Consider the following 25,880-nt stretch of genomic DNA (forward strand, 5'->3'; position numbering starts at 1 on the left):
ACTCATCAACCACCTATTTTTATAGTGACTATGCACGCTGTATTTTATATTACTTTTTTTTTAAAGAAAATACATTATTTCCTATAAGAAACGGTCTCCTTATTTTCAATACCTCCCAAGCCATGTGACCTAGGGACCCCAAGCCAATGCAGAATAGTTATCCTATGTGTGACTAATAAGAGACAATGTGTCCGCATTAAAAAAAAAAAATTGAATATCTGTCCAATATCCGAATATCAAATATCAAACTAACTTCACCTCTGTTATCAAACACCACACCAACAGAGGGCGATAATGCCTGTGGAGGTGGACAAAGACCGTGGGGGAAATCTGTTTTGCGCGGGAGGTGAAAGGTCATTGACAAAATGGCTGCTTGCGTCTGGAGGAAGTTTACAATGTTTTGAGATGTAGGGTAGGGTATAGATCTAGTACATGGTCCGCTGTCAGGAATGATGGCATAAAAAATAAAGGCATTCATACCTTCCGTCGTTTGAAGAAGCAGAGGGACCATTTCAGTCAGATGTTTATAAAGCTTGCCAGACTGCTAACATTAACTTCGTAAGGCTGGCTAGTCATTGAGCCTTAGCTAGTGTTCACTTGTTAACAACGATTGTAAAGTAACTTTAGTATGGTTATTGACTCCTCTGGTTGTTCTAATATTATGCATAAATTATGCATCGTTTAGTCTAATTTCCTATGTTTGAATGTTTGTAACTTAACGTTAGCCAACATCGAGTACGGAAGACTCGCATTATAGACGGTAACATTAGTTGCCGACATAACCTGCTTACCTATGCAATAAACGCCGATTTCTGAAAGCTTCGACCTGCAGGATGAACAGGAAGAAAGACAAGGGTTTCGAGAGTCCTCGACCATACAAATTATAAGTACCAATCAATTCAACATTGCATATTACAGCAACAGGCTTTGTTCATTCTAGAAGTCAGCATCATGTATGCATGTACTACGTTAGCTTGACGCTACAATGCAAAGTCAAGAAAGTTTCTAGTTCATGTTTCACTGACTTGTCATTAAAACCGATACGAATTTATCATCATATCCAAGGCCAATTTTATTTTTCACTCAATAATTGTTGTTCTTGTCTCCTTATACAACCCATCAGGTGGTATGCATAACCAACATCAATTTCCAGAGGAAGTCAGTTATTGTAAGTTTGATTTATTAAACTTAATATCTTAAAAATAAATTGGGCCATATTTACCAGTGAAGTACCGCAAAAGGATTATTTTCATTAAAAGTACTTCTATTTTCTGATAGGGATATGTGGAGCTGACTATCTTTCCCACGGTTGTGAATTTAAACCGCATCAAACTCAACAGCAAGCAGTGTCGCATATACAGAGTACGCGTCAATGACTTGGAGTCTCCGTTCATTTACAATGATCCCACCTTAGAAGTTTGTCATCATGAATCAAAGCAGTAAGTTGCACCCGGTCCACAGCATTGTTTTGGTGCTTTGGTCTCTTGAAGACAGCACTGGTCAGAATTGTATCCCAATATATTGGGTAGAGTAAGAGCCTCCTTGATGCTTGTGTGGATGGAGATCAGAATGTCTACAACCTCCAGATAATGGAAATATTCAATTTCGATTTATTAATATTAAAATAATGCAATATTCATTTTATGTAAATTTGTCAGCTTTATTTTATATCTTATTTACTAGTCATGTATTAAAGTAGTTATTGAGTGTTCGGTTTAAACTATTGTGTTGCTTATCTTAAAAGCGTGCATTAACCTCGCAGATACTACTGCTTAGCAGTATCTTAGAAGTGATGAAAGCTACTGGCACATTTTTGTTGGTAATGCTATGCTATGAAGGCTTTTATGATTTTCTACCCGAGCATCAGAATTAGTCCTCAGTGAATTTCCTGGATGAATATTTGAAGATGATGTCAAATGCAGTTGCTCAGTAACAACATTGCTCAAGACTGGCACAGCTGCTGCATTTTCAGATATGCAATGCAACTTTAAATGACACGAGAAGCTGCTATATCACCTCAGGCGGTCTCTTTGCCACTGGTTTGTGACTGACTAGTTTGTGACTGGCTGTGTTTGAAGGAGGAACCTGAACTACTTCTCCAGTGCCTACACGGCTGCGGTCAGTGCGGTGGACCCAGATGCTGGAAATGGGGAGCTCTGCATTAAGGTCCCGTCAGAGCTCTGGAAGCAAGGAGACGGTGAGAACTCGGGGGGGAGATGTTTTAGACAGCGGATGATGGTTCATTTTATGGGTTTACATCAAATCTGCAAAAACTGATTCTGGTGGTTGCACTTTCTAGCATGATTATTTTGAATATTAAATCATATTGCATCCTCTTTTCAAGGTTCACTTTAATGTCTTCATTACCTGTCTACCTTTCCTTATTTTCTATTTTATTCATTTTAGTCTGTGCACTGTGCTTTTCACAACTGTGAAATGATGTGTATACTATATATATATACTCTTTTGATCCCATGAGGGAAATTCGGTCTCTGCATTTATACCCAATCCATGAATTAGTGAAACACACTCAGCACACAGTGAACACACAGTGAGGTAAAGCACACACTAATCCCAGGGCAGTGAGCTGCCTGCAACAACAGCGGTGCTCGGGGAGCAGTGAGGGGTTAGGTGCCTTGCTCAAGGGCACATCAGCCGTGCCTACTGGTCGGGGTTCGAACCAGCAACCCTCCGGTTACAAGTCCGAAGCGCTAACCAGTAGGCCACGGCTGCCCCTACTAGGATTTCTTTTCTCTGTTCATGTGCTGTTTTTGATTGTTTCTCACTATCTGTGTCTTTCTTCAATAGAGATGAAGGTGTTGAAAGTGTACATTGAGTTCTCGCTGGACCAGCCTAAGGGAGGCCTGCACTTTGTTGTGCCTGACGTGGAGGGCAGCATGGCAGAGCGGGGAGCCCACATCTTCTCCTTCGGCTACCAGAACTCCACACGGTATGGAATTTCCTAGCGTTGCAGTACCTGGGCAAAACTCACAATATTTGCACTCAGCTTGCAATTCAGCCTGTGTCTAGCATGAGAGTGAAGTGGCTCATTGTTAGCCATGCTAAAAAAAACGTTACCCAAATACAGGCTTAATGGCATACTGCTGGGTTGTGGTAAAAACAACATGAAATATCAGATAGAACATGAAATAAAATCTATAAAGTCTTGTTGTTGCACAGACTTAGAAGTGAGTGTGTGTCTATCTCACTGACTCTTCGCCGCTCTCTCTCTCTGCCAGGTTCTGGTTCCCATGCGTGGACTCGTATTCGGAGCTGTGCACGTGGAAGCTGGAGTTCACAGTGGACGCCTCCATGGTCGCCGTGTCCTGTGGAGACCTGCTGGAGACTGTCTACACCCACGACATGCGCAAGAAGACCTACCATTACATGCTGCCCATCCCCACTGCGGCCCCCAACATCTCCCTGGCTGTTGGACCATTTGAGATTCTTGTGGATCCCTACATGCATGAGGTGAGACTGCAGTGTACATTCACTCTGACAGGGTGAGGATTCCCTCTCCACCGTAGCATGACGTGCTCCTTACAGACTTATGCTGGAAGGTGGAACAGAAAGGTTACTAAATGCTACTAGTAGTTCTGTTTAATTGGCCCCAGTTGAGCTACAAGATCAAATCTGTGAAAATGAGGCACATAGTTTTCATCTGATCTGAGGGAACACATGATCTGTATCTTGGCTTCTGTACCTCGTGTTAAAGCTGGATTCACCCATTAGCATGATGTTTTATATAGGCAGGCTCAGATTTTTTTCTGAACACCTCTGCAGTTATATTTTAACCGGTCATCCTACTCCTCTTTTTTTAATGTCCAAGTATGTGTCCCGGATCCATGAAACATTAACTCAGACATCTTGCATTGTGTCAATGTGAACATCTCTTTAGGAGTTAGAAATTTGAGTCTGAAATAATATTACGGCTTTGAAAAGGTTTTTATTGTACAAATGGTGTTATTGTGGGGTGTCTCCTTGCTAAAATGAAGCAATTCATTGTTCAGGAATATGCATTGCATTATTTTACATATTTGCAGAGCTTCCTCTGACTCCCACAAAGGCAGAAACCGTGCCTAAAAGTACCAGACTTCACACAGTCAAAAGACACTGATATCTGTTATGGTTGACCTGAACAAAAAGCCATGACTTTCTAAGCTTAGACTTTTCCTTACAAACAATGAATGCTGTCTATTGCACAGATCGCAGAACATAAGCAGATATTTTTCTGTTTAGGTAGTTCATAGAATACAAAGAAGCCTGCTTCATCCTGGTCCAGTTGAAATAGATATGTGATATTTGTTCATGAAGTAAAACACAACAGATCTCTCTGTGTGATCACTCAGTGTGAGTGTTCCTCAACTTCACTTCAGAGTCCAGATTTTTTTTGAATGTTGCACTGGAGAAAAGAGAACATTGTGTTACTCTCTTTGGTGTACAAAATGGAAAAAAAAACTTTAGTCTAGAACTTGGCTTCGTTCATGTACAGGAATATCAGAGTTACCAGAGGTTACGCTAGAATTTTTTTGGCCAGACAAAATGTCGGTAAACGGTAATAGGCTATTTCAGAATACCGGACATACAGAAAATCTGCCGGACACATTTTTTAAATAAATTAAATTAAATGGCACTAAATCTCAAACTATATATTTCCACAATGTAGTTTATTAAGCGCCGTCAGCACCAGCAGTTTGTTTAGAATCAGCTTTGCACAGAGAAGGCTACTTTCATTAAGTCGCACAAACTGCATGCGCACACATTGCGAACAGACTCTAGCCTTCTTAAGCCGGGTTCACATTGTACGCGGCATGTGCTGCGCTCGCCACTAGGTTGTTCTTGGTTGAGGTAATGTCCCAAACATTTGTTTTGTGCTTGTGTTGTACCTCAACTTGTGCAAACTTGAAATAATAGTTTCAAGTTGGTAAGATATTGTACGCCTATATTTTGTGCAATATAAGCCTATTTAATGTCTTATAAATGCCTGTTAATTAATTAATGAATTAATTAATGTAGCCTAGCATATTTTCCACCGGACATTCTGTCCGTTTATATTTTTTTCACAACTACACTTGAAACCGGCCAAATTTCCGGCTGTAGCCGGCTAGCGTAAACTCTGAACGTAACAAAATACATGTAGGGCCTATTGTATGTGATGTAGTCCTACAATACCAGCGTTGGAAGCAGTACATATATTATTACAGAGATGTGTGTGTTGTCTGGCTGTGCTGAAACCTCTCTCTGTGCAATGTCTCTCAGGTGACCCACTTCTGCCTGCCTCAACTGCTTCCCCTGCTCAAGCACACCATGTCCTACCTCCATGAGATCTTTGAGTTCTACGAGGAGATCCTCACCTGCCGCTATCCCTACTCCTGCTTCAAGACTGTCTTTGTGGACGAGGCCTATGTGCAGGTCTCCTCCTATGCTTCCATGAGCATCTTCAGGTAAGCTGGAGAAAGCCCTTCTGTGTGGAACTGTCAATCGGCTGTGACCCTACCGATGTTTGTCCTTAAGATCTTTCTAGGGCTGTCAAAATAACTGATTAATTTCGATTAATTAATTTGAGAAAAAAATAACTGATTTAAAAAATTAGTGCAGATTAATCGATTCCGTATGACCTTTGACCCCGAGCCGTTCTAGTCAGACTGTAAAATGAAGGAGAGAGAAGAAAACGTGCTGCCTGGATCATTGATTGGAACATTTACTTTTAAAAAATGGCCTGATGATGTTGATAAAAAATAAAGTGTTGAAAATAAAGTCCTCTGCAATGTCTGCAGCAAGGAATTTGCATATCACCGGAGTTCATCAACTCTATAGTGGCACATCAATGCAAAGAAATAAGTGTTGACATTGAGGGGAGTGTTAATTAATTTTCATTGTGTCCCCTAGGTTATATCTGTGGCCTGAAATGTCTTGTATGTGAAAAAAAAAAACTTTTATTTGAACAGTGAAAATAATAATAAAAGAGTTTTTGAACTTTAATGTCACTAATGCTGATTATTCAATGATTCATTTGAATGTAAATATTTAAAATACTTTCACTGCAAACATTATATATGCAATTAATTTAGGTTAATTAATCACAGAGTCTTTAATTAATTAGATTATTTTTTTTAATCGATTGACAGCCCTAGATCTTTCTCATGGTGTTAAATTTGCAAATAGATTTTGTGTAGTTAGTAAATAATCTTTAGTTTTACTTTGCACCAACCTCAAATGTGTTTACAGTGTTTTGTAGCAGACAAAATAGAATGAAAAGATTTAAGGCAATCTCATGTGCAGCAATGTTTACAGAATGGAGGATTAGGAGAATAAAATATCTTCTTCAAAGAATAATAATAAAAAAAATCTAAATAGTTGTGCCACCAATAGTTGAATATCCAATCCACTCTCCCTTTCTCTCCCCTTCTCTCCCCTCCCTCCCTCCCTCTCTCTCTCCCTTCCTGCAATCCCCCCTTCCCCCTGCCTTTTCAACTCCCGCCACTGCAGTACGAATCTCCTGCACAGTGCCATGATTATCGACCAGACCCCCCTGACGCGCCGCTGCTTGGCCCAGGCTCTGGCCCAGCAGTTCTTTGGCTGTTTCATCTCGCGCATGTCCTGGTGAGTAGGAAGCCCCCTTTCTCAGGTTGCGCCAGTCAGCAAAACAGCCGCCCAGTCTCCTACTCACGCCCTGGTGACTGGTCATCTCTTCCCCGTGGCAGCATCACAGCCCTGTCCTGGTCATTAGTAGCTCCATACACCGTCACTACGGGCGGGCTTTGGCTCCTCGTGGGTGACTAAGGGACCTCCAACACACTGACGCAGGCTCAGATTTAGGACACAGAGCTGCTTTCCCCCGCTCTCTCTCTCTCTCTCTCTCTCTCTCTCTCTCTCTCTCTCTCTCTCTCTCTCTCTCTCTCTCTGTTCTCTCTCTCTCTCTGTATGACTTCACTCATTCTCTCACTCTTCCATGTTTTTTCCCCCTCCTTGATTTTTGTTTTTTCCAGTGCTTCATGATGCGTGGCAGCTTTGGTTAGACTCTGAAGTGACCTGTGGAGAGTGTCTGTACAGCTGAGCGATTTAAAGGTGTTCTGTTGCTGTTGTCTGTGACGGAGCATGAGATTTTCTGTCTCTGCTGGCCTCTCCTGGCCTCACCTGGATCATGTTCTTTTGCAGCTGAGAGCTCTAATAGCATTTTAATAGATAGGCATCATGCAAATGATCTAAACAGAGAATGAAAGAAGAACGTCAAGTAATGTCTCTCCCTCTCTATTAGAACCATGCTGGTGGAACAGCACCAGTATATGACTTCACTCCCTCAGCGACATGGTTGTGCACTCTGACTCAATGTGTCCCATGCACTGATCTGTGTGTGAAATAATGCCCCCCTGTACACTGAGGGCTCTCAAACCCAAGTCAGATGTGGGAAGCTCAGATTACAGATGCATGCATTTATTTAATTTAGGGTAGTGTTATATAATATAAGGGGAGGGAGCGTGCCAGAAAAGAGGCGCAAGCAAGGCCTTTGATATGAAAAGCAGTCACCTGCTAGCGATTAATTGTGTGGGTTAATTCAGCCGAAGCTTATAATTGGAGACAGACTCGACTGAGCGAGTGCCTATAAGCACCCGTGGGCCAGCGAGGAGGAGGAAGAGGTGGCGGACGGGCCCCCTTTTTGTCGCGCCTCCACCTTGGCCCAGAGAAATGAGGTCATACCTGCAGCTCTCGCTGGAACCTGGAAGGGGGCTCTGGCTGCCGTCAAGCGTAGCTGTCTGGAGGGGGGATTAACGGCTTGAGCCGAGCTGCAAAGACGGCGAGGAGAGATGTGTGGTCCGTCGAGGGCTGCGGTGTTCTCACTGCCTCCCCTTAAAGCCAAACACACAGGGGCGTATGCCCTTAGCGCATGAGGACGCCTGTAAAACTCATGGCTGCTCATAAGACAGCAGTAATAGGGTTCAGTTGCAGGATTTAATATGCAGCAGGCTGCAGTTAGTGGCAGAGCTGTTTGTTTGCATGAGAGTCTAACCATGAAGACCACAAGGTCGAGCATAAATCATAGGTCAGATCCATGCCCTTTGGAGACTTGTATTAGTCACAGAACATTACATCAGTAATTCACAATGATAACTTTGCTGTAATTTTTTTAAAGATTGTCAGTTGACATTCTAAAAACCTTGGATGGATGTAATTTAGTAAATAGTCATATAAAACATTGCAATACCTTAAATGGGACATAATATGCATGTTTTTTTTATCAATAATTTCTGATAGCACCTGTGTTATTTAAGTATACTGTATATATAATGTCATGGATATATATGCAATATATCCATGACATTCATCCTATCTATGTGAACTACTACATCATATTTTTGTTTTTTCTATACTGCAGGTCTGATGAGTGGGTTCTAAAAGGAATTTCTGGCTACATCTACGGGTTGTACCTGAAGAAGACCTTTGGTGTGAATGAGTACCGGCACTGGATAAAGGAGGTATAAACAAGAGTCCTGCCCAGCCCTGTCCCCTATACTTGCACTTGTGTAGCTGACCACACCTCCCAGTGTTATCTATTTGGGAGCTCTTGGGTAATTTACTCTCTAACTGTACTGCTGCCTCCTAGCACTGATGTGTGTGTGTGTGTGTGTGTGTGTTTTGACTTATCCCACAGGAGCTGGACAGGATTGTGGATTATGAGCTGAAGATGGGGGGAGTTCTGCTGCACCCCACCTTTGGAGGAGGGAAAGAAAAGGACAAGTAACTAAATGCACCTTTCATTTCCACACTGATCAGGGTTCAGTTACAGTCATCAACAACAACACTGTACTTTTCCATCACGCAGTGGATTTCACTCACATGAATCCATAGGCAGCATTTGGCCCAGGAGGCACTGGAGAGTTTGAGTGGTCAGTCAGCGGGGCCAATCATAATGAGAGTGTACGTCAAATTAAATTACACCTCATGGCTTGGCCTCTGAACCTGGCGTTTAGCATGGCTGTGTAGAACAGAGACGTTTCAGTTCGATGAACGATTTCAGAATCCCCCCGACTGTAGGAAAAACAGGCTGTGAGTAGAACTACTTATTGACCTCCCATAAAACGACTTGGCTCCGGCACTCTCATTTGTCATAAATCAGTTCCCCACTGAAGTGTGTTTTGAGAGCTGTTTGCAAATTATCTCAGCTCTAACTCAAGCGCTGTGAGGCGCCTGTCAACAGCTGAGGTAATAACCACTATTGCCTCAGAATGGGGGAAAAAGTGGAATATAAAGGCTGTCTGTCTGGCTTTTTTTTGTTTTGTTTTCTTTGCTCTGTCTTTCTATTTCTTTGTTTTTTTGTTTTGTTTTCTTTGCTCTGTCTTTCTAAATTCTATTTTTTTTTTCATTTCATGTCTTTCTCTGTTAATTACTTGATGACTTACTGTTGTTTGTTTTGCTGTCTCTTTCTCTTTCCATATGTGTTCATGACCATCATCGGGCTCTTCCTCTTCTGGCGCTCCTCCATCTGTTTTTCATCAGCCCGACGCCTCACTTGCACTTCTCCATCAAACACCCCCACACGCTGTCCTGGAAGTACTACAAGATGTTCCAGTGCAAAGCCCACCTGGTCATGCGGCTGATCGAGAATCGGATCAGCATGGAGTTCATGCTTCAGGTGACACTTGGCAGGACGAAGTTTATATGAGTGCTGAGCCTTCCCTGATCGATCTGCTTTGTGAATTATTTCCCAAAAAGCTCAGTGCCCACTCTATGGTCTTAGGATTTTGGGTTGTTTTTCCAGTCATGGATTTCAGAAATTTGTATATTTCTGGAAAAGATCTTTGGCTTTGTTTGAATAGCTTGTGGAAACTCTTCTCTCAGCACTTTGTTCAGGAAGCATTAATCTATATTATACGGCGTGTGTGTGTTTGTGTGCACATACTGTGTGTGTGTGTGTGTGTAACTGCAGGTCTTCAACAAACTGCTGAGCTTAGCCAGCACCGCCTCGTCCCAGAAGTACCAATCTCATATGTGGAGCCAGATGCTGGTGTCGACCTCCAGTTTCCTTAAGTCCATCTCCAACGTGTCTGGCAAGGACATCGGTCCTCTCATCAAGCAATGGGTGTATCCCTTTACAGCTGCACAAGCTTTCTTCTGTTGCCAAAGTTGTGGAATACATACAGCAATATCTAAGTGAACTGGACACGCCATTCTTGTTCATTAGTGCAAAATCAACAAAAATTTAAAAAAAGAAAAGAATTTAACAAGCAAAATTAAGAAATACAATAAAAAAGAAATATTTTTTCCTCTAGATAAATCCCTCTTTTTTGACAGCCGTTTTAAATGTTGCATATGTTGTTTGAATTGTTGGAATAGTGCTTCTCACCATGCAGAAGCTGTCAAGCTGATGGATTTAGTTGAGACAGTTTAACCCATATCACTATTTTATCCAGATCTGTGAGGCACATGTCTGTGTGATGATGAGTGATGTCCTGTAGCTGAAAGCTGCACATGATGAATGATCGACTCGAGGCTTTGAATTTTTGCCTTGACACTCCTGCCCAGAGACCAGAGTGGGGTGGTGAAGTTCTTTGGGAGCTTTGCCTTCAACAGGAAGAGGAATGTGCTTGAGCTGGAAATTCGCCAGGATTACACCTCATCCGGCACACAGAAATACGTGGTAAGAGCCCGCTAATGTGTGGCAGCCTTCTCTCGGGGTGGTCTCAAGGTCATGGGGCCAGCAGGTGTTTTGCAAAGGAACCTAAGTGTGTTTCTTTGGTTTCCGCAGGGCCCCATCAAGGTGACGGTTCAGGAACTGGATGGCTCCTTCAACCACACCCTGCAGATAGAGGAGAACAGTCTGAAGCATGATATACCTTGCCACTCCAAGAGCAGAAGGTGAATAAGCCACACTGTGCAGAGTACAGTCTCCTGACCTCTCACTGAGGTCTTATGGATCTGTTTCACAAACATTGCTACATTCATGCTACATTCTCAAAAATAAACTTTTTTGGCAGGTTGATGGCCCTAGAACCATAGAATAGTTATATTATGTAAAAAGACCTGTAAGAAACAGAACAAAAAGTACAGGACTCCCTTCACTCTGCTTTGCTTATGTTAATGTAGCTGTATTGTTTTGATTTAATGTATGAGAATTGGACTGAGGATTGAGTTATTATGCAATTGACGGCATACTGAGTGCAGGCCTCACCGGCCAATAGAACATCGTCCATGCAGGATCAGTATCCAGTTTTAGTTGACCTCTAGTGTGTTTAACTTGTATTTGTTACTGACCCTTGAGACTCCTGCCACTGCAGCAATACCCAACACAGTATGGGGAGTCTTCTCCACTTCCTCAAGGATCTTTACTTTGACATTATGAGAATACTGTAGGCTGTCAAACAATGCTAGTGTCACACCTGACCTCACCTGACCTTGAACTTGACCTTGACCTGACCTTGCCTCCCCTCCCATGGCTGTTCCATCTCCTTGTGCTTACAGAAACAAGAAGAAGAAGATTCCTCTGATGAACGGAGAGGAAGTTGACATGGACCTCTCAGCCATGGAGTAAGACTTCCTCTCTATTGGTCATTCACTGTCCCATCAGGCCTGTCTGATGCTGATTCTCTCACCAAACTTTGTTGGCCAGTGACCCAAATGTCTACTGCGTCGTGCCACTGCCACCTAGTACTAAGGTCTTTAACAAAATGTTACAATTGCAGAACCAGATGCAATGTGTTGTAAGTGCTTCATAGGTAACTATTGCGACGTTGAGGAAAAGTATTTTGTTTATTAAAAAAAGGCATTAAAAACCATGAACTTCTGCAATATTTGTACAAACCTGTGGGGAATGTGTTCCTCCTCGCGTCACTCTATGCGATTTATGTTTTGAATATTCCTGCTTGCAGTTCTGTGCTTCTACTCCATGAAATGATGTGCGTTACAGCTGATGTTTCTTCCCCAGACCCGAGAGCAGTAGAGGAAAGGACAGGGCCAGCTGCAGCTATCTGGAGCTAGGGTGAGCTGAAGGACAGAGAGGAGGGAGCTATAAAACAGAGGAGAGGAGGAGGAGGAGGAGGAGAGGAGGAGGAGGAGGAGATGTGAGGGTTGATGTGAGGACAACCGGGTGGTTGCCCAGTTTTGGGGCTCTGGCTGTGGCTTGGACTCCTCCAAGCTCACTCTACGAATGTGAGGAGGACCGTGTGTCACTGCTGTAATAGTCACGTGTGGTAAACATACTGCCTCCAGCCCAACAACATGTTGAAAAGGCCTCCAGAGGTTTTGGTGTTAACCTCTGCACTAAGCAGAGCTCCATGCCCTGTTAAAAATATCAGCCCAAGATGGTGCTTGATGTTGATATTCAGGTATGTATTTAATAAGTGTTAATGTGCTCTAGGAGTGTTGAGGAAAGGTTTAGGGAATAGACAGTGTAGTTTATAAGTTGAGGTTTACACTTTTACTCTAAAAGAAAGGGACACCTCAGCACCCATGAGTAGGCACGACTGTTCTCAAGGATAAATGGCCTTGAGCTGCTTTGTCTCTGTACCAAGCACCAGCACAATTCTCTCTTTAACTTCTTACTAACTACTTACTAAAACATGTGTCCTATGTCTTTGTTTAAGCAGGATTTGATTATTGATTGGTTTTAGTATTAGCACGACAGCATAGCAGGAGGGAATAGTAGCTGTTTATGTGTATGTGTTTACCTAAATCCATGTAGGGGGAAACTAGTTCTAGCAGGGCATTTAGAATTCTTCTGTCCACCATACAACCCTCCTCAGTGCTGACTCACCGTTGCTGTGGATTCGGATCGACCCGGACATGTCCATCTTGCGGAAGGTGGAGTTCGAGCAGGCCGACTTCATGTGGCAGTACCAGCTGCGCTACGAGCGCGACGTGGTGGCCCAGGAGGAGTCCATCTTGGCTCTGGAGAAGTTCTCCACGCCGGCCTCGCGTCTCGCCCTCACCGACATCCTAGAGCAGGAGCAGTGCTTCTACAAAGTGCGCATGCAGGCCTGCTTCTGCCTGGCCAAGGTAGGGAGCGCCTCAGCACCTCAGCAGAGTTTTACACACAGACTAACCCACGTAGGTCAAAACTCTACTGTTTAATATTTTAATGTGTTTTATATGTATATAGTTTTTCTCCAGACTCCAGGTGAAAGCAGGATAGTATAGGATAGCAGCCGTGGCCTACTGGTTAGTGCTTCGGACTTGTAATCGGAGGGTTGCCGGTTCGAACCCCGACCGGTAGGCTACAGCTGAAGGTCCCTTGAGCAAGGCACCTAACCCCTCACTGCTCCCCGAGCGCCGCTGTTGTAGCAGGCAGCTCACTGCGCCGGGATTAGTGTGTGCTTCACCTCACTGTGTGTTCACTGTGTGCTGTTTGTGTTTCACTAATTCACGGATTGGGATAAATGCAGAGACTAAATTTCCCTCACGGGATCAAAAGAGTATATATACTTACTTATACTTACTAAATACATTTTAGATGCCACAGGATGCGAGAGAACAGGATAGAAAGCACGTTGGTTTTTAAACCCATTAGACGCGATGCATGTGGGCAGATATCTGCAGTGCTGAAGGCACTCAGAGAAGAAGCTGGTGAGTGTGTAGGAAGGAGATGAGCTTGACATGGGAATAAGAGGGAGCAATGGCCGCAATGGGTTTTGAGTCGGATGTAGAGATCTGCTTTCACTTTCACTCATTAAAGTGAGTTATTTTATTGTAATAAAAAGGCCAAATTAAATTGACCAAGGTTCCATTTAAGCATTTGTTAGCCTAAGCGTTTGTTAGCAAAGCCTATATATAGTTTGTCAGCAAAGCCTATATATTTTGTTATATATTTTGCATTTGTTATATTGCATTTGTATACTATCGCAACAACTTGCTGTGTTAGCCTCAAAATGTATTATTGTTATTATTATTTTCTTCTCTATTATTGTGTTAAATGATCCAAATGTAAAGCACTTTAAGGCTGCATTCTGTGTATGTAAGGTGCTATACAAATAAAGCTGCTTATTATTATTATTTGTAAAAGCAATAAAAGGGGAAAATATCCAAGGGGGTGAATACTTTTTATAGGCACTGTACATGGTCGTACAGAACACCGATATCACCTTCCCCACAGGCTGGAGCTCTTACACTTACATGGGGCTTAAAGCCTCTTTGATGTCCTCTGTAAAATATACAGTGCTGGATTTTTATTATTATTCCTTTGCTGCAGATTGCCAACTCCATGATGAGCACGTGGACCGGACCACCTGCCATGAAATCCCTTTTCACCCGCATGTTCTGCTGCAAGAGCTGCCCAAACATCGTCAAGACCAACAACTTCATCAACTTCCAGAGCTACTTCCTGCAAAAGGCATGCATCTCCCTCTTTAGATTTCTTTTGCATGCATTTATTGCATTTCAGTGCTTTTCAGATTCTTCAAAATATTATCAATATGAAGGAAACTTGTAACATGCCCCTCCCATATTTTTCTCTTTAGACTATGCCAGTTTCCATGGCTTTGTTGAGAGATGTGCAGAATTTATGCCCTAAAGAAGTTCTGAACTTCATCCTGGACCTCATCAAGTACAATGATAACAGGAAGAATAAGGTGAGGCATGCAGTGTATCCACAGTCTTTAGGAGTCAGAACAGCAGTTTTTATTTTTATCAGGTGGAGGTTGTATATCCCTCAGGCTTTTTGTCAATCTCTCTTTTGCGCTGTCGACACAGTTCTCTGACAACTACTACAGGGCTGAGTTGATTGACGCCCTCACCAACTCCCTGACTCCTGCGATCAGCATTAACAACGAGGTCCGCACGGTGGACAACCTCAACCCAGACGTGCGCCTCATTCTGGAAGAGATCACCCGCTACCTCAACATGGAGAAACTGCTCCCCAGCTACAGGAACACAATCACCGTTAGGTACTGCGTAGAGTCACAGCCTGTTACAGGAACGCAATCACCGTTAGGTACTGCGTAGAGTCACAGCCTGTTACAGGAACACAATCACCGTTAGGTACTGTCTAGTCACAGCCTGTTACAGGAACACAATCACCGTTAGGTACTGTCTAGTCACAGCCTGTTACAGGAACACAATCACCGTTAGGTACTGTGTAGAGTCACAGCCTGTTACAGGAACACAATCACCGTTAGGTACTGCGTAGAGTCACAGCCTGTTACAGGAACGCAATCACCGTTAGGTACTGCGTAGAGTCACAGCCTGTTACAGGAACACAATCACCGTTAGGTACTGTCTAGTCACAGCCTGTTACAGGAACACAATCACCGTTAGGTACTGTCTAGTCACAGCCTGTTACAGGAACACAATCACCGTTAGGTACTGTGTAGAGTCACAGCCTGTTACAGGAACACAATCACCGTTAGGTACTGCGTAGAGTCACAGCCTGTTACAGGAACACAATCACCGTTAGGTACTGTCTAGTCACAGCCTGTTACAGGAACACAATCACCGTTAGGTACTGTCTAGTCACAGCCTGTTACAGGAACACAATCACCGTTAGGTACTGTGTAGAGTCACAGCCTGTTACAGGAACACAATCACCGTTAGGTACTGTGTAGAGTCACAGCCTGTTACAGGAACACAATCACCGTTAGGTACTGCGTAGAGTCACAGCCTGTTAGAGGCACATTAACTCTTAGGTTTTTGTAGATGAGTAACCCAATCACAGCACAGCCAATTGACGCAGTTGCTTACAAGCATTCTGCTATCAAACTAGAGATGTACAGTCAATGTAACTGATCAAGTAAATAAATCTATGAAAATGTTAGTCATGCAAAGACATGACTACTGAAAAGCCAATCCTGCTGCAAGAACGTAGTCACCACTGAGTGCATGCATGGGGCACTCTGAGTACATCACCATAGAGCCAGATGCACTCACAGAGCATCATTGCCAAACAGAGAAAACAGGATCACTTTCAGGCAGATTTATGACTGCTCGAGTGAGTGCCCTTTCTGTCAAATATGTGGCAAAGGTTTATTGGAAATTAGGAAAGACAACAGACCACTTTAGTCTAGATTCCAATTTGTTTTAGGGAAGTCATTACTCTAAACTTTTCACCCCATAATCCGTATTCCAAAATAAGGTTGAATATAACTTGTGTTCATGATTTTTATTGCATACAGCTCTGTTTACGTAAATAAATATTATATTTACTTATCGTTTGTGCCAAGCTAAACATAAGTCATGCAAAATAAGTTCATATTTTGCATATGGTAGTCGAGTTCATATGAATAGTTGCTTCATATTGCTTGAAGCTTTTGGGAAAACTGATGTTGTGCTTGTGTTGTCTTGTGTGGTATGTAGTTGTCTGCGAGCCATTCGCACGCTGCAGAAGAATGGCCACATTCCCAGTGATCCCAGCCTCTTCAAGTCCTATGCAGAGTTTGGCCATTTTGTTGATGTCCGCATCGCTGCACTGGAAGCTCTTGTGGATTACACTCGAGGTAGGCACCTCTGGCCACCATCACGCTTGAATTTCATATACTGTGCCTTCTAAAAAGTTTATTTCTAGCAGTTGTTGAAAAATGAATGTAATCATAGTGTCTTTGTAGTAGTCAGATTTATAGCAGTTTATTGAAATGCTTGAAGAGCTTGTTGATTAACTGTGCTTTCTAAGAGCAAAATAAAACTGGTCATTATGTTTATGTGGAAAAAGTGACTGAGCCAACTGCACATGGCCATGGACTCACTTCTTATTTTCATCCAACTCGTCTCCTAACAAGACTACTGTTGGAAATGAATCAACAACAATCACCTCATCACTCTGCATCATTAATGATGTAAAGCTTCACACTGTTGCCCCCTTCCTCCTCCTCTTTTAGCCCCCCCCCCCCCCCCCCCCACACACACACACACACACACACACACACACACACACACACACACACACACACACACACACACACACCATGTCTGCCCCTGGCTCTTGCCCATCCTCTTCCACCATATTGCTCATATTAATGTAATTGAGTGAGCTGAGCTGGTGGTCTGCTAGAGGCGGGTGGGCTACTAACAGGGCAGCATTGTGTGAGCCACAGACGGGGGCATGTGTTTTACCTGTGTGTGTTTATTGCTAGTTGACAGGAGCTCAGAAGAACTCCAGTGGCTGCTGACCATGGTCCAGAATGACCCCACACATTATGTCAAGTCAGTGTTTTCTTTTTTGGTGGCTTTGATCAGAACCTTGAAGTTATCCGTTTTGTCTTTACGTATTCTTAATTGCCCTTAAAGTTATGTATGTTATGTACAACCAATTAGAAAAAAAATGTGTGAACTGACAAACCCCTCTAAATGAACGAGTACCTATTTATGTGTTTTGCATCTTTCCAGACATAAGATCCTAAGCATGCTTGGTAAGAACCCACCTTTTACCAAAGCAACAGAGTCAGCGCTCTGCAACGAGGCACTTGTGGACCAACTGTGGAAGCTCATGAACTCAGGTAAGGTTAGGATACACTCAGGCCAAACAAGACCGAACTAGAACAGTAGGCTCACACAGAATGTACTTTTTTTCTGTGCCTAAGAAATGGCGGCACAGTTTGTTTTCTTGCTCTAAGTAGACTAAAATGCGGTCTCCTTTGCTATTACATCAGTCACACTCAATTTGTTTACACTTTGACCTTAAATCCAAGATTATTAAATTACAACAAGGTTCTGAAAATTATATTTTGTGGTTAAGCAATTGCCTCCTGATTTTTCCATTATCTGAAGTATTGAGTGTATCAAAATGATTCCTTCCTGTAAATCCAATCCAACTTCTTTGCTTTAATTCTCATGGACTTTTCTGTTGGATCCATGGTCAGTGGAGTCAGTTAAGTGTTTTAAGTGTCCAGATTGGATCCTGAGGCAGGAGAGCTACCGCACCCCCTTTGGCTGTTGTGGCATGATGTGATTTCAGGAATTTGCTTGATTAATGGCAGGCATAGTATCATCCAAAAGGTTCTTTTGAATTGCTCAGTCATGAACTCATGTTAGCCTTGCAATGAAAAACCTGAAAGACAGAGGGGGGTTTTGCCCTTCACATTGGAGAATGAAGATGTTTTTTCCGTAAACCATCCACTCCATGAATAATTCACTGTTTCATGTTTCCAAGTGTTCTTGATTAAAACTCGTACTGTGTTTCCTTCACATCCAAGGTATTTGGAAAAGTCTTTGTAGTTCTTTCAAACTGATCAAGACTGAACAGATTTTCTAAATTTCTTCAAGACATTTCTTTTGATCTAGCCATAATTTATTTAGTCTTTGTAATGGCAGATTCACTGTTCAGTCAATTCTGTTACCTTTTCATTTATGTAACTGAATTATTATTTATTTTGGCGAGCTCACTGGGCTTATTTCACTAGTAGAGAGGTAGAAAGACATTTTCATGTGCTCTCAGAGCAGGAATGGAGCAAATCAGTTGAGACGGGTACTGGTGAAGGGGTTCTTGGGGCAGGGTCAAAGGGTAGAGGAAGGCGTCGCCTCTGAGCTTGGGCGTTTGGTCCTTCTCAGTGACAGAATTGATTCTTGAACCAATAAAGAAGTTAGTACACAGTAAATTAAATGTTTTTTGACATATTTGGTGTCCAAATATTACCTCTTTTATTTACACTCTACTACACTGTAAGTGGCTGTGTAACATGATTACGGACTCTAGATAGCACCAGGTGACAATACAGTAACTATCATACAATTTCCATGCAAGGCGAGATAAATTGTAGCCAAACCTCTTTTGTAGCCAAACAAACAAGAAAAAAAAAAGTTGCATAACACACACAAAGATGGCGAAAGTTGTTGCGACGCACAAACTAATAATCACATTAGGGAGACAAAACACACTTTCTCTCCTATGGCCTCCACATCTGTGTTTCATCACGCGCGAGGTCGGCCAGATCCAATGGGGACTCTCTGGACAATCACTTCCACATGTGTACAGTACAGGCGCGTATTCATCCAGGCCTGGAGGTGATGACATGGCCCCCACCGCACGCGCCAGCCTCCCGGCCCCGGCCTCCGCCTTTACGAGCCAGCCGCAGCGCGCTGGACCCTTTGAAGTCTCTTAACACAACGCACAAGCCTGCCGCGGGACTTCCTCTGAACAACAACTTAAGACGTCTTTTGACAGAGACACTAGCAGAGCTCATTATAGAGTCCCCCCCCCCCCCCCCCCCCCCGTAGTGATTGCTACCTTCAGCGTGTTTGACCGATATATGTGCGGCATATGCTGGCAGGAGTTTTAAAAACTTTTTTTTTTTTTTTTTTTTTTTTTAAGAACTCTGACACTGACACCTGCTTCTGATTAGTGCACACGCGCCTCTCAGACTGAGGGGAAATCGTCTGTTTCACAATGTTGGGCAGAGATTTAAAGGGTTCTTCGGAGGACTGCAGTCTGCCAGGATTATTCCCTAATGTGCTCTAACAGATTGTTGGGTAGCTCGGAACCTGCTTTTGGGGTTGATGTTGCAATGGCTGTTTATGGGAGCTAAGCTTTTTACATCAAATTAAATCTTACCGTTTACAGAATCAGGTTAATGTTTTCTCCAGGATACATCATTTGAGAAAGTTCTTTTTGCGTCATGTCCTTGAGTTGTGCTTTCTCATCTTTTACCCTGTGGTTGGTTTTGATACAGGGATACAGGGATTTGATACAGGGATCATTGATAGAAGTGCTTTATAAACAAACAAAAACATCAAATATACAGTATTGTATCTCTATGTTTTGCTCTGGCAGTGTTGTGGGGATCATATGTATACTTTTCTGGCTCTCTCTGCTGCAGTGTAGCCCGGAGGTGTGCGCACAGTGATGAAGGACACAGAGAGGGTGGTTTTTGTTCTCGTTCCAGTCCGGTTTCAGTGTTTGGTCACTTTTGGATTTGTTTTGGTGGTCTTGTGGTGGTTGTCCTTGCGGGGGGGGGGGCTGGGGGGGGCTTTTTGGTGCTATGTTTGTTTCCTGTGTGATGGTTGTGTTCTTGTGGGGAGAGTATGAGGTGGACCATCGTAACATTAGTGGAGCAACAAATGAAGAGGGGGCTAGACTTTAGCATTTAGGACTTTAGGATTTTAGCATTGTACTGTATATGACAAATAATTCTCCATCCCTCCTGTGACGTTGTGTTGCTTTGTGACCCTTGCAGGCACCTCTCACGACTGGCGCCTGCGCTGCGATGCGATGAACCTGTACTACACGCTGTTTGGCCTGACACGGCCCTCCTGCCTGCCCCTGCCCGAGCTGGGCCTGGTACTCAACCTGAAGGAGAAGAAGGCCTTGCTCAACCCCACCATCAAGCCCGAGCAGGCCGTGGCTGCCCCCGAGCTGCCCTCGTCCATCTCGTCCATGGCCTTCTCAGTCAGTACTAAGGCATGCTAGACCCATCCATCCTAGAGCCATCCGTTCTGTTGCATCTATCCATCTGTTCTTCTTTTTACTAAAAGCCTCTCTGTCAGTCTTTTGAGGACGTCCATTAGATTCCTCCCATTTAGTTGCCAATCATATTTGCATGAGTCCGTCATCACCCTGTGAGCTAGTACCTTCCGTCTGTGTACTCATTTTCTCTGTGTTCGCAGGCAGAGGAAGAGCATCTGGTCATCGATACACCACCTATCCCGGTCCCTCCACCCAGTCAGGCCCTGAAGAGGAAACTGGACACACCCCTGGGGTCTCCCCCAGAGCCGGGGCAGGTGCTGCAGGACGAGCTGAGCGCTAAAATTCCCATGAAGAGCAGAGTAAGGAGCCTGCCCGCAACTCGTCTTTCTCCCTCAATAGGACATGTTGCTTCAGTGGTCATCGTTTCCTTTTTTGCCATTTTTTGCCAAAGTACAGACACTCCTAAAGTACAGCTAGGCTGGTTTTATGAAAAGATATGTAATTGCGCGAGATGATTTATATTCATGTTCCTAATTTTTCATTCATACAAATTTACTAGAAAATATTACGCCTTTTTTCGTATTTAGTGAAGGTGCTTAGGTCAGCATGTCACAGTGGCCTATTTGCTAGCATCTGAGGGGTATTCCACAGAATAAAGCAGAATTAAAAAGTCCAAGATAAGTGATACTGTAAAGCGAGGCTTGACATAGCGTTGAGTGGTCATCCTAGCTCAACACGTTTTATTAACGCCAATCCAGGATGAGTAGGAGCGACTAGGTTAAGTCAGGTGTAAGTAATCAGGTTCACAGTTGAAATTAAAAAGAGTCAGAAAATAGCGTCATTCACACAAACTGAACAACCGCTTTTGATATAGACCAACAGTAAAGTAAACCTTTTCTTTTTTGAATGGGGAAACACTGAGAGTAGGCGTAGTAGACCAACTAAATGCACATTTACGTATGCACCCATGTGTGAGTGCTTCCTTGTCTTGGCACACGACGTGATTAAGAAAAGCACTCGCCACTTTAAAGATACACATAGTATGACTATACTGTATATGACTTTAAATATTATCTTATAAATATTATCCAAATTAGTTGACAACACCTTTGAAAAATTGCCCTTTATTTCCAATCACCTACTATAGTAGGCTATTCATCAAACGTCTATCAACAAAATAAGCATACGAGTATGTATGAGTATAATTATTGGGTTATCACAATTAAAATGATAACCCTATGGAATTACGCAGACAATCTGTGGTGTTGTGCAAGCAAATGCATTTAGCAAGTAGTATACAAATGGAATAAAGTTCTTAAAAAATCACATGGAGGTCTGATTTGAATGAAAGCTGGCAATAAGAAAACATAATTAGTTTCACAGAATAAATCTCCATAGTAATTTATGTGCCATCTTTGTTGTGAAACCAAGTCAAGGCTAAATTCATCCAGGATAACCAAAAATCCCAGCTTAATCCCTTATCTAGGTTTTGTGAAATACCCCTCTGGGCTTATTTGTCACCATGTGATGATATATTTAAATTTGTATCAATCAGTTTCCCACCCAAGAAGAGGAGGACATCGACATGGAGACAGTTCATGATAGTCAGGCTTTCATTTATCATCATTTGAACATGCTGGAAAGACCATCTACACCAGGTAAGTGAGAAGTGCTATATTACCAGGCTAAGCATTGAGGTTCACCTCAGCACTTAAGAGGTGATACAATGTAAAAAACAAACAAGAACCAGTCTTTTTCTTGCCAAAATAGATGTTGTGTTTCCCTACATGAATGTGTAGTTACGGGCCTGTCCATAAGCCATACCCCATATAAGACCAGTTGGCCGCCTGTTGTATGCCACGCTAGGTTTATTTATGTGTGCAGCCTATGCATTTAAGTTCCTATGTTGCTCTGAGACACGTGTGTGTAGGTTTTTAACCTGTGTTGTATGGCATGTGTCCAAGCCAAGATGATGTGCGTGCAAGGAACTGGAAAGAACATTTCAAAGAGAGAGGGGGGTGTATGAGGTGGTTGTGTTTCAAAACAGCTGACTTCCGTCAGTATTGCTCACTCCACCTTGAAGTCTTAAAGGGCGTCCTGGAGCAAACAGAATCTTAAAATCTCCTTTTTGACATTTTTCTGGAATTAAAAAATAACAGTGGTCTCATAGCGTGTCTCTCTCTCTCTCTCTCTCTCTCTCTCTCTCTCTCTCTCTCTCTCTCTCTCTCTCTCTCTCCACTCCTCTCCATCCATCCTCTCTCCGGTGCCCCACAGGAAAAGAGCCTCCGTCCGTGGAGCAGAGCCTGCTCTCCATGCCCGCCACGCCCATGCCTATGTTCAGCAAGGAGAGCAGCTCGTCGTCCAAGCACGGCGAGCACCACCACCACCACCACCACCACCACGAGCACAAGAAGAAGAAGAAGAAGCACAAGCACAAGCACAAACACAAGCACAAGCACGACAGCAAGGACAAGGAGCGCGACTCGCACGCCTTCAGCAACAGCCCAGCCAGCGGACGCTCCATCCGCTCGCCATCCCTCTCCGACTGAGGACGGCCTTCTGCCCAAGCCTGGGGGTGGGGAGGCCGAGGCCGAGGGGGGGGGGGGGGGGAGAGAGAGAGAGAGAGAGAGAGAGAGAGAGAGAGAGAGACGGGTGTTGCTGTGGCGACCACAGCTCAGGAGCTTCACAAAAGAGGCACTTTCTCCTTCCCTCGTGCGTGGACTCTGGAGGGTGAAAGATGCACTTCATGTGTGTTCCTGATGTCATCGTTGACCACAAAGAGGCAGTGCTCCTTGGCCAAGTTCTGCCCCCCCCCCCCCCAAAACTGCCCGCTCCCCTTCTCCCAACCACCTATCATGCCACACCACTCAGCCTGCACACATCCTCTCTCCTGCTCTCTCTCTTTCTCTCTCTGTCTCTCTCTCCTGCTCTCTTTCTCTCTTGCTCTCTCTCTATCTGTCTTCCTCTCTCCCTCACACACACACACACACACACACACACACACACACACACACACACACACACACACACACACCAAGAGCGAGAGAAGGTGATAAATAATGACATTCTGTACGTGTTTTTACAAAGGAACTTTTCAATTTGTGGCTTCTTAAGGTTCTTGGCTGCCGCAGACCTTTCCACATATTTTTTTTATATGGCCCTGTATATGATGGAGAGTTTACCTAAGAAGAGGACTCCCCACCCCCACACAGTGTACCCTCAGTTCAGCCCACCGACTACAACTTGAGAGGGAAATGGAGATTTAGCAACATAACAAGCCTGAATATTGGGGTGAAAGTTCAGCCTTCAGCTCTCTTATGTAGGTGCTGTACAAACTGGCACTAGTTTAGTGCTCCAGATTTCCCCTGTGAAAAAGCTCGGACTGGATACTAGATTTTAAATGTTACACCATCATTCTTTTATACTTCAGGTAGACCGCCAGTTTCTTATACATTCTCGTGTTTCTACATAAACCAAGTGTTAATGTCTGTTTGATACTTTATTTTGTTTTTGTTTTGTGGTTTTGACGTCTTTGTTATTTTTATTTTCATTTAATTGTCCTTGTTCTTGTCATTTTAATCATACACTTCAAATAAAGTTTTCTGAATTCATCATTGCATGAACAAAACCAACATAAATGTATGATGCATGTAAATGACTGAATAATGTTTACAATAGTAACAGTATACTTAGAAAAGAAGTTATGGTATCAGCTGTAGATATTACAGTTGGTAGTAGATTATACATATTGTTGTGAGTCCTTAGAGTATATTGTGAGTCCTCTTAAGACCAGAGGAAATGTAGGACTGAAGGAGTTTGTAGTGATGCAGAAAGCTAAAATGCAAGCTGTAGCAGGGGCTGCATGAATAGCCCCTTGTCAGGAATTCTACTCAGACTGGAGACACAGGAAGGGAAGGCTGGACAGCGACACAGACAGCACAGGCCCTGCCAAAGCAGTCAAGATGAGGCTCAACCACACACGAGGTGACTTCATAGAGAGGGAGGGGGTCGCTGTGTGTATGGGGAGGGGGGGAGGTGGGGGGTTGTGTTACCATATAGCCCTCAGCTATATAGATTACCACCACTTTAGTTATCTCATGCAGGTACAAAAAAGGCTGACAAAACATGCACCTCAGCTTGGCAGCAGAATCTGATGGATTCAGTGTTCCCTGTTGTCCTCTGCAGTTAAATGGCCCCCTTCCACCTCTGGGTTCTCTTGAGGTGAGATTTGATGCTGTTGGACATTTTCAATCTGTTAAGACCATGATCATCTGGTATGACCGGAATGTCTGGTGGAAAAATAGGCTGCACCTGGTTGTCTCATATAACCTCAAATTCCTCTAGCAGAATTGTGATATGTAGAGCAAGTGTTTGACCCCTTGTGGTCGGGCCATGGCAGATTTTCTTTCCCACTTTCAGAAGTCTAATCTACTTTGCATCACAGGACTGATTACAGTAATTTTGCAACCCCATCAAAAATTCTGCTACAAACATCATATTTCTAAAGATCATAGGCCTACTGAGATCAAATATGGTATGGTCTACTCTGCAGTGAGTAGAATCTGGCCTTTAACTTTAGTGAGATGACTTGTCTTGTGTGGTCTTGTTATGTGTGGAGGACTATGTACAGGAAAGTGCACTTCTCTGAACATCCTCTCATCTACCTAACCTATGTGACGGCTTGGATAACTGCACCGTTTTGCATTTGTCATAAACTTGTTGGCTAACGGTCTAATCAACGGAAAAAGCGTCTACCAAATACCTCAACCATAAATTCCATCACCATATTGGTAAGATGTTGTTCTTGTGCCTGACACTTTGGGACAGCCTGCTCAGTGTCCTTGCCCGCTCCTGTCTACGGTTTCCTCCGCCAGTAATAACTTCCAGTGTACTTGACCCTATTTCCTCAACTCATCTGTTTTTCTCTGTGCCTGCTGCGGTTTCCATCAGCTCAGTTCTTGTGTTATTGTTTTGAACTTTTCTATGGATTCTGTAACTTCACAGTTTTAGGGTAAACTACTGGTGGTGATAGAATACCCCATTCATACAGAGTAGTTTATATTGACAGAGTAGACCTATTGTATAGGCCTACAGGATGTCGCTTCGTAGGCTTGACCTTTTGAGGCAAGGCATTCCCACAAGTCTAAGCAATCATTCTGATACTACAAAATAGGCTGTCGCCTTTCCTAAATGCAGAGGGGTGTGCAACATTTGCGAGATCTGTAGCAAAAGGCTATGTAATGCCTTGGTTGATACATAAGGTAGGCCTCCAATATAATAATAATAAAAAAAAAACTTTGTGTTTTACACCAATTGGGACACAAAAAGACAAATTAAAATGCACAGATGTGTGACAAATAGCTCAGAAATGTATGGTATGCAACCGCCTTGACTTCATTACACATTTCGGTTGTTTACAAGTGTTTATTTAAAACGTTTAAATATTTTTGTAACCTACATACATGACATGGGTCGTCTGTCCATTGCACTGACAGCAGCACTGCAACCACACGAGTTCTGATGCTGCCCTGCTGTCATTGGCTGAGTGCAAAATGCTCATAGC

General features: G+C 43.3%; 1 protein-coding gene across 3 annotated transcripts; it reads left to right on the forward strand.

Annotated features, from left to right (window-relative positions):
- The first annotated feature begins 354 nt into the window (after positions 1–354).
- On the forward strand, positions 355–22,915 carry taf2 (TAF2 RNA polymerase II, TATA box binding protein (TBP)-associated factor). Of its 3 annotated transcripts, none has more exons than XM_042086334.1 (27): positions 355–883; positions 1,114–1,168; positions 1,279–1,439; positions 2,079–2,197; positions 2,809–2,950; positions 3,240–3,471; positions 5,260–5,444; positions 6,490–6,603; positions 8,375–8,474; positions 8,651–8,736; positions 9,496–9,631; positions 9,926–10,080; positions 10,522–10,636; positions 10,745–10,854; positions 11,458–11,523; positions 11,921–11,974; positions 12,738–12,990; positions 14,180–14,320; positions 14,448–14,558; positions 14,680–14,873; positions 16,279–16,418; positions 17,052–17,121; positions 17,305–17,414; positions 20,088–20,311; positions 20,518–20,676; positions 21,873–21,975; positions 22,592–22,915. In XM_042086334.1, exons 1-27 carry the CDS (start codon positions 834–836, stop codon positions 22,864–22,866), a joined length of 3,660 nt encoding a protein of 1,219 aa, XP_041942268.1. In that variant the 5' UTR covers positions 355–833; the 3' UTR covers positions 22,867–22,915. The 3 variants fall into 3 exon arrangements, with proteins under 3 accessions (XP_041942268.1, XP_041942269.1, XP_041942270.1); XM_042086335.1 differs by having other exon boundaries at positions 20,088–20,299; XM_042086336.1 differs by lacking the exon at positions 11,921–11,974.
- Positions 22,916–25,880: the final 2,965 nt, after the last annotated feature.

The sequence above is a fragment of the Alosa sapidissima genome, chromosome 3, assembly GCF_018492685.1.
Source record: "Alosa sapidissima isolate fAloSap1 chromosome 3, fAloSap1.pri, whole genome shotgun sequence".
In the NCBI taxonomy this organism is placed as follows: domain Eukaryota; kingdom Metazoa; phylum Chordata; class Actinopteri; order Clupeiformes; family Clupeidae; genus Alosa; species Alosa sapidissima.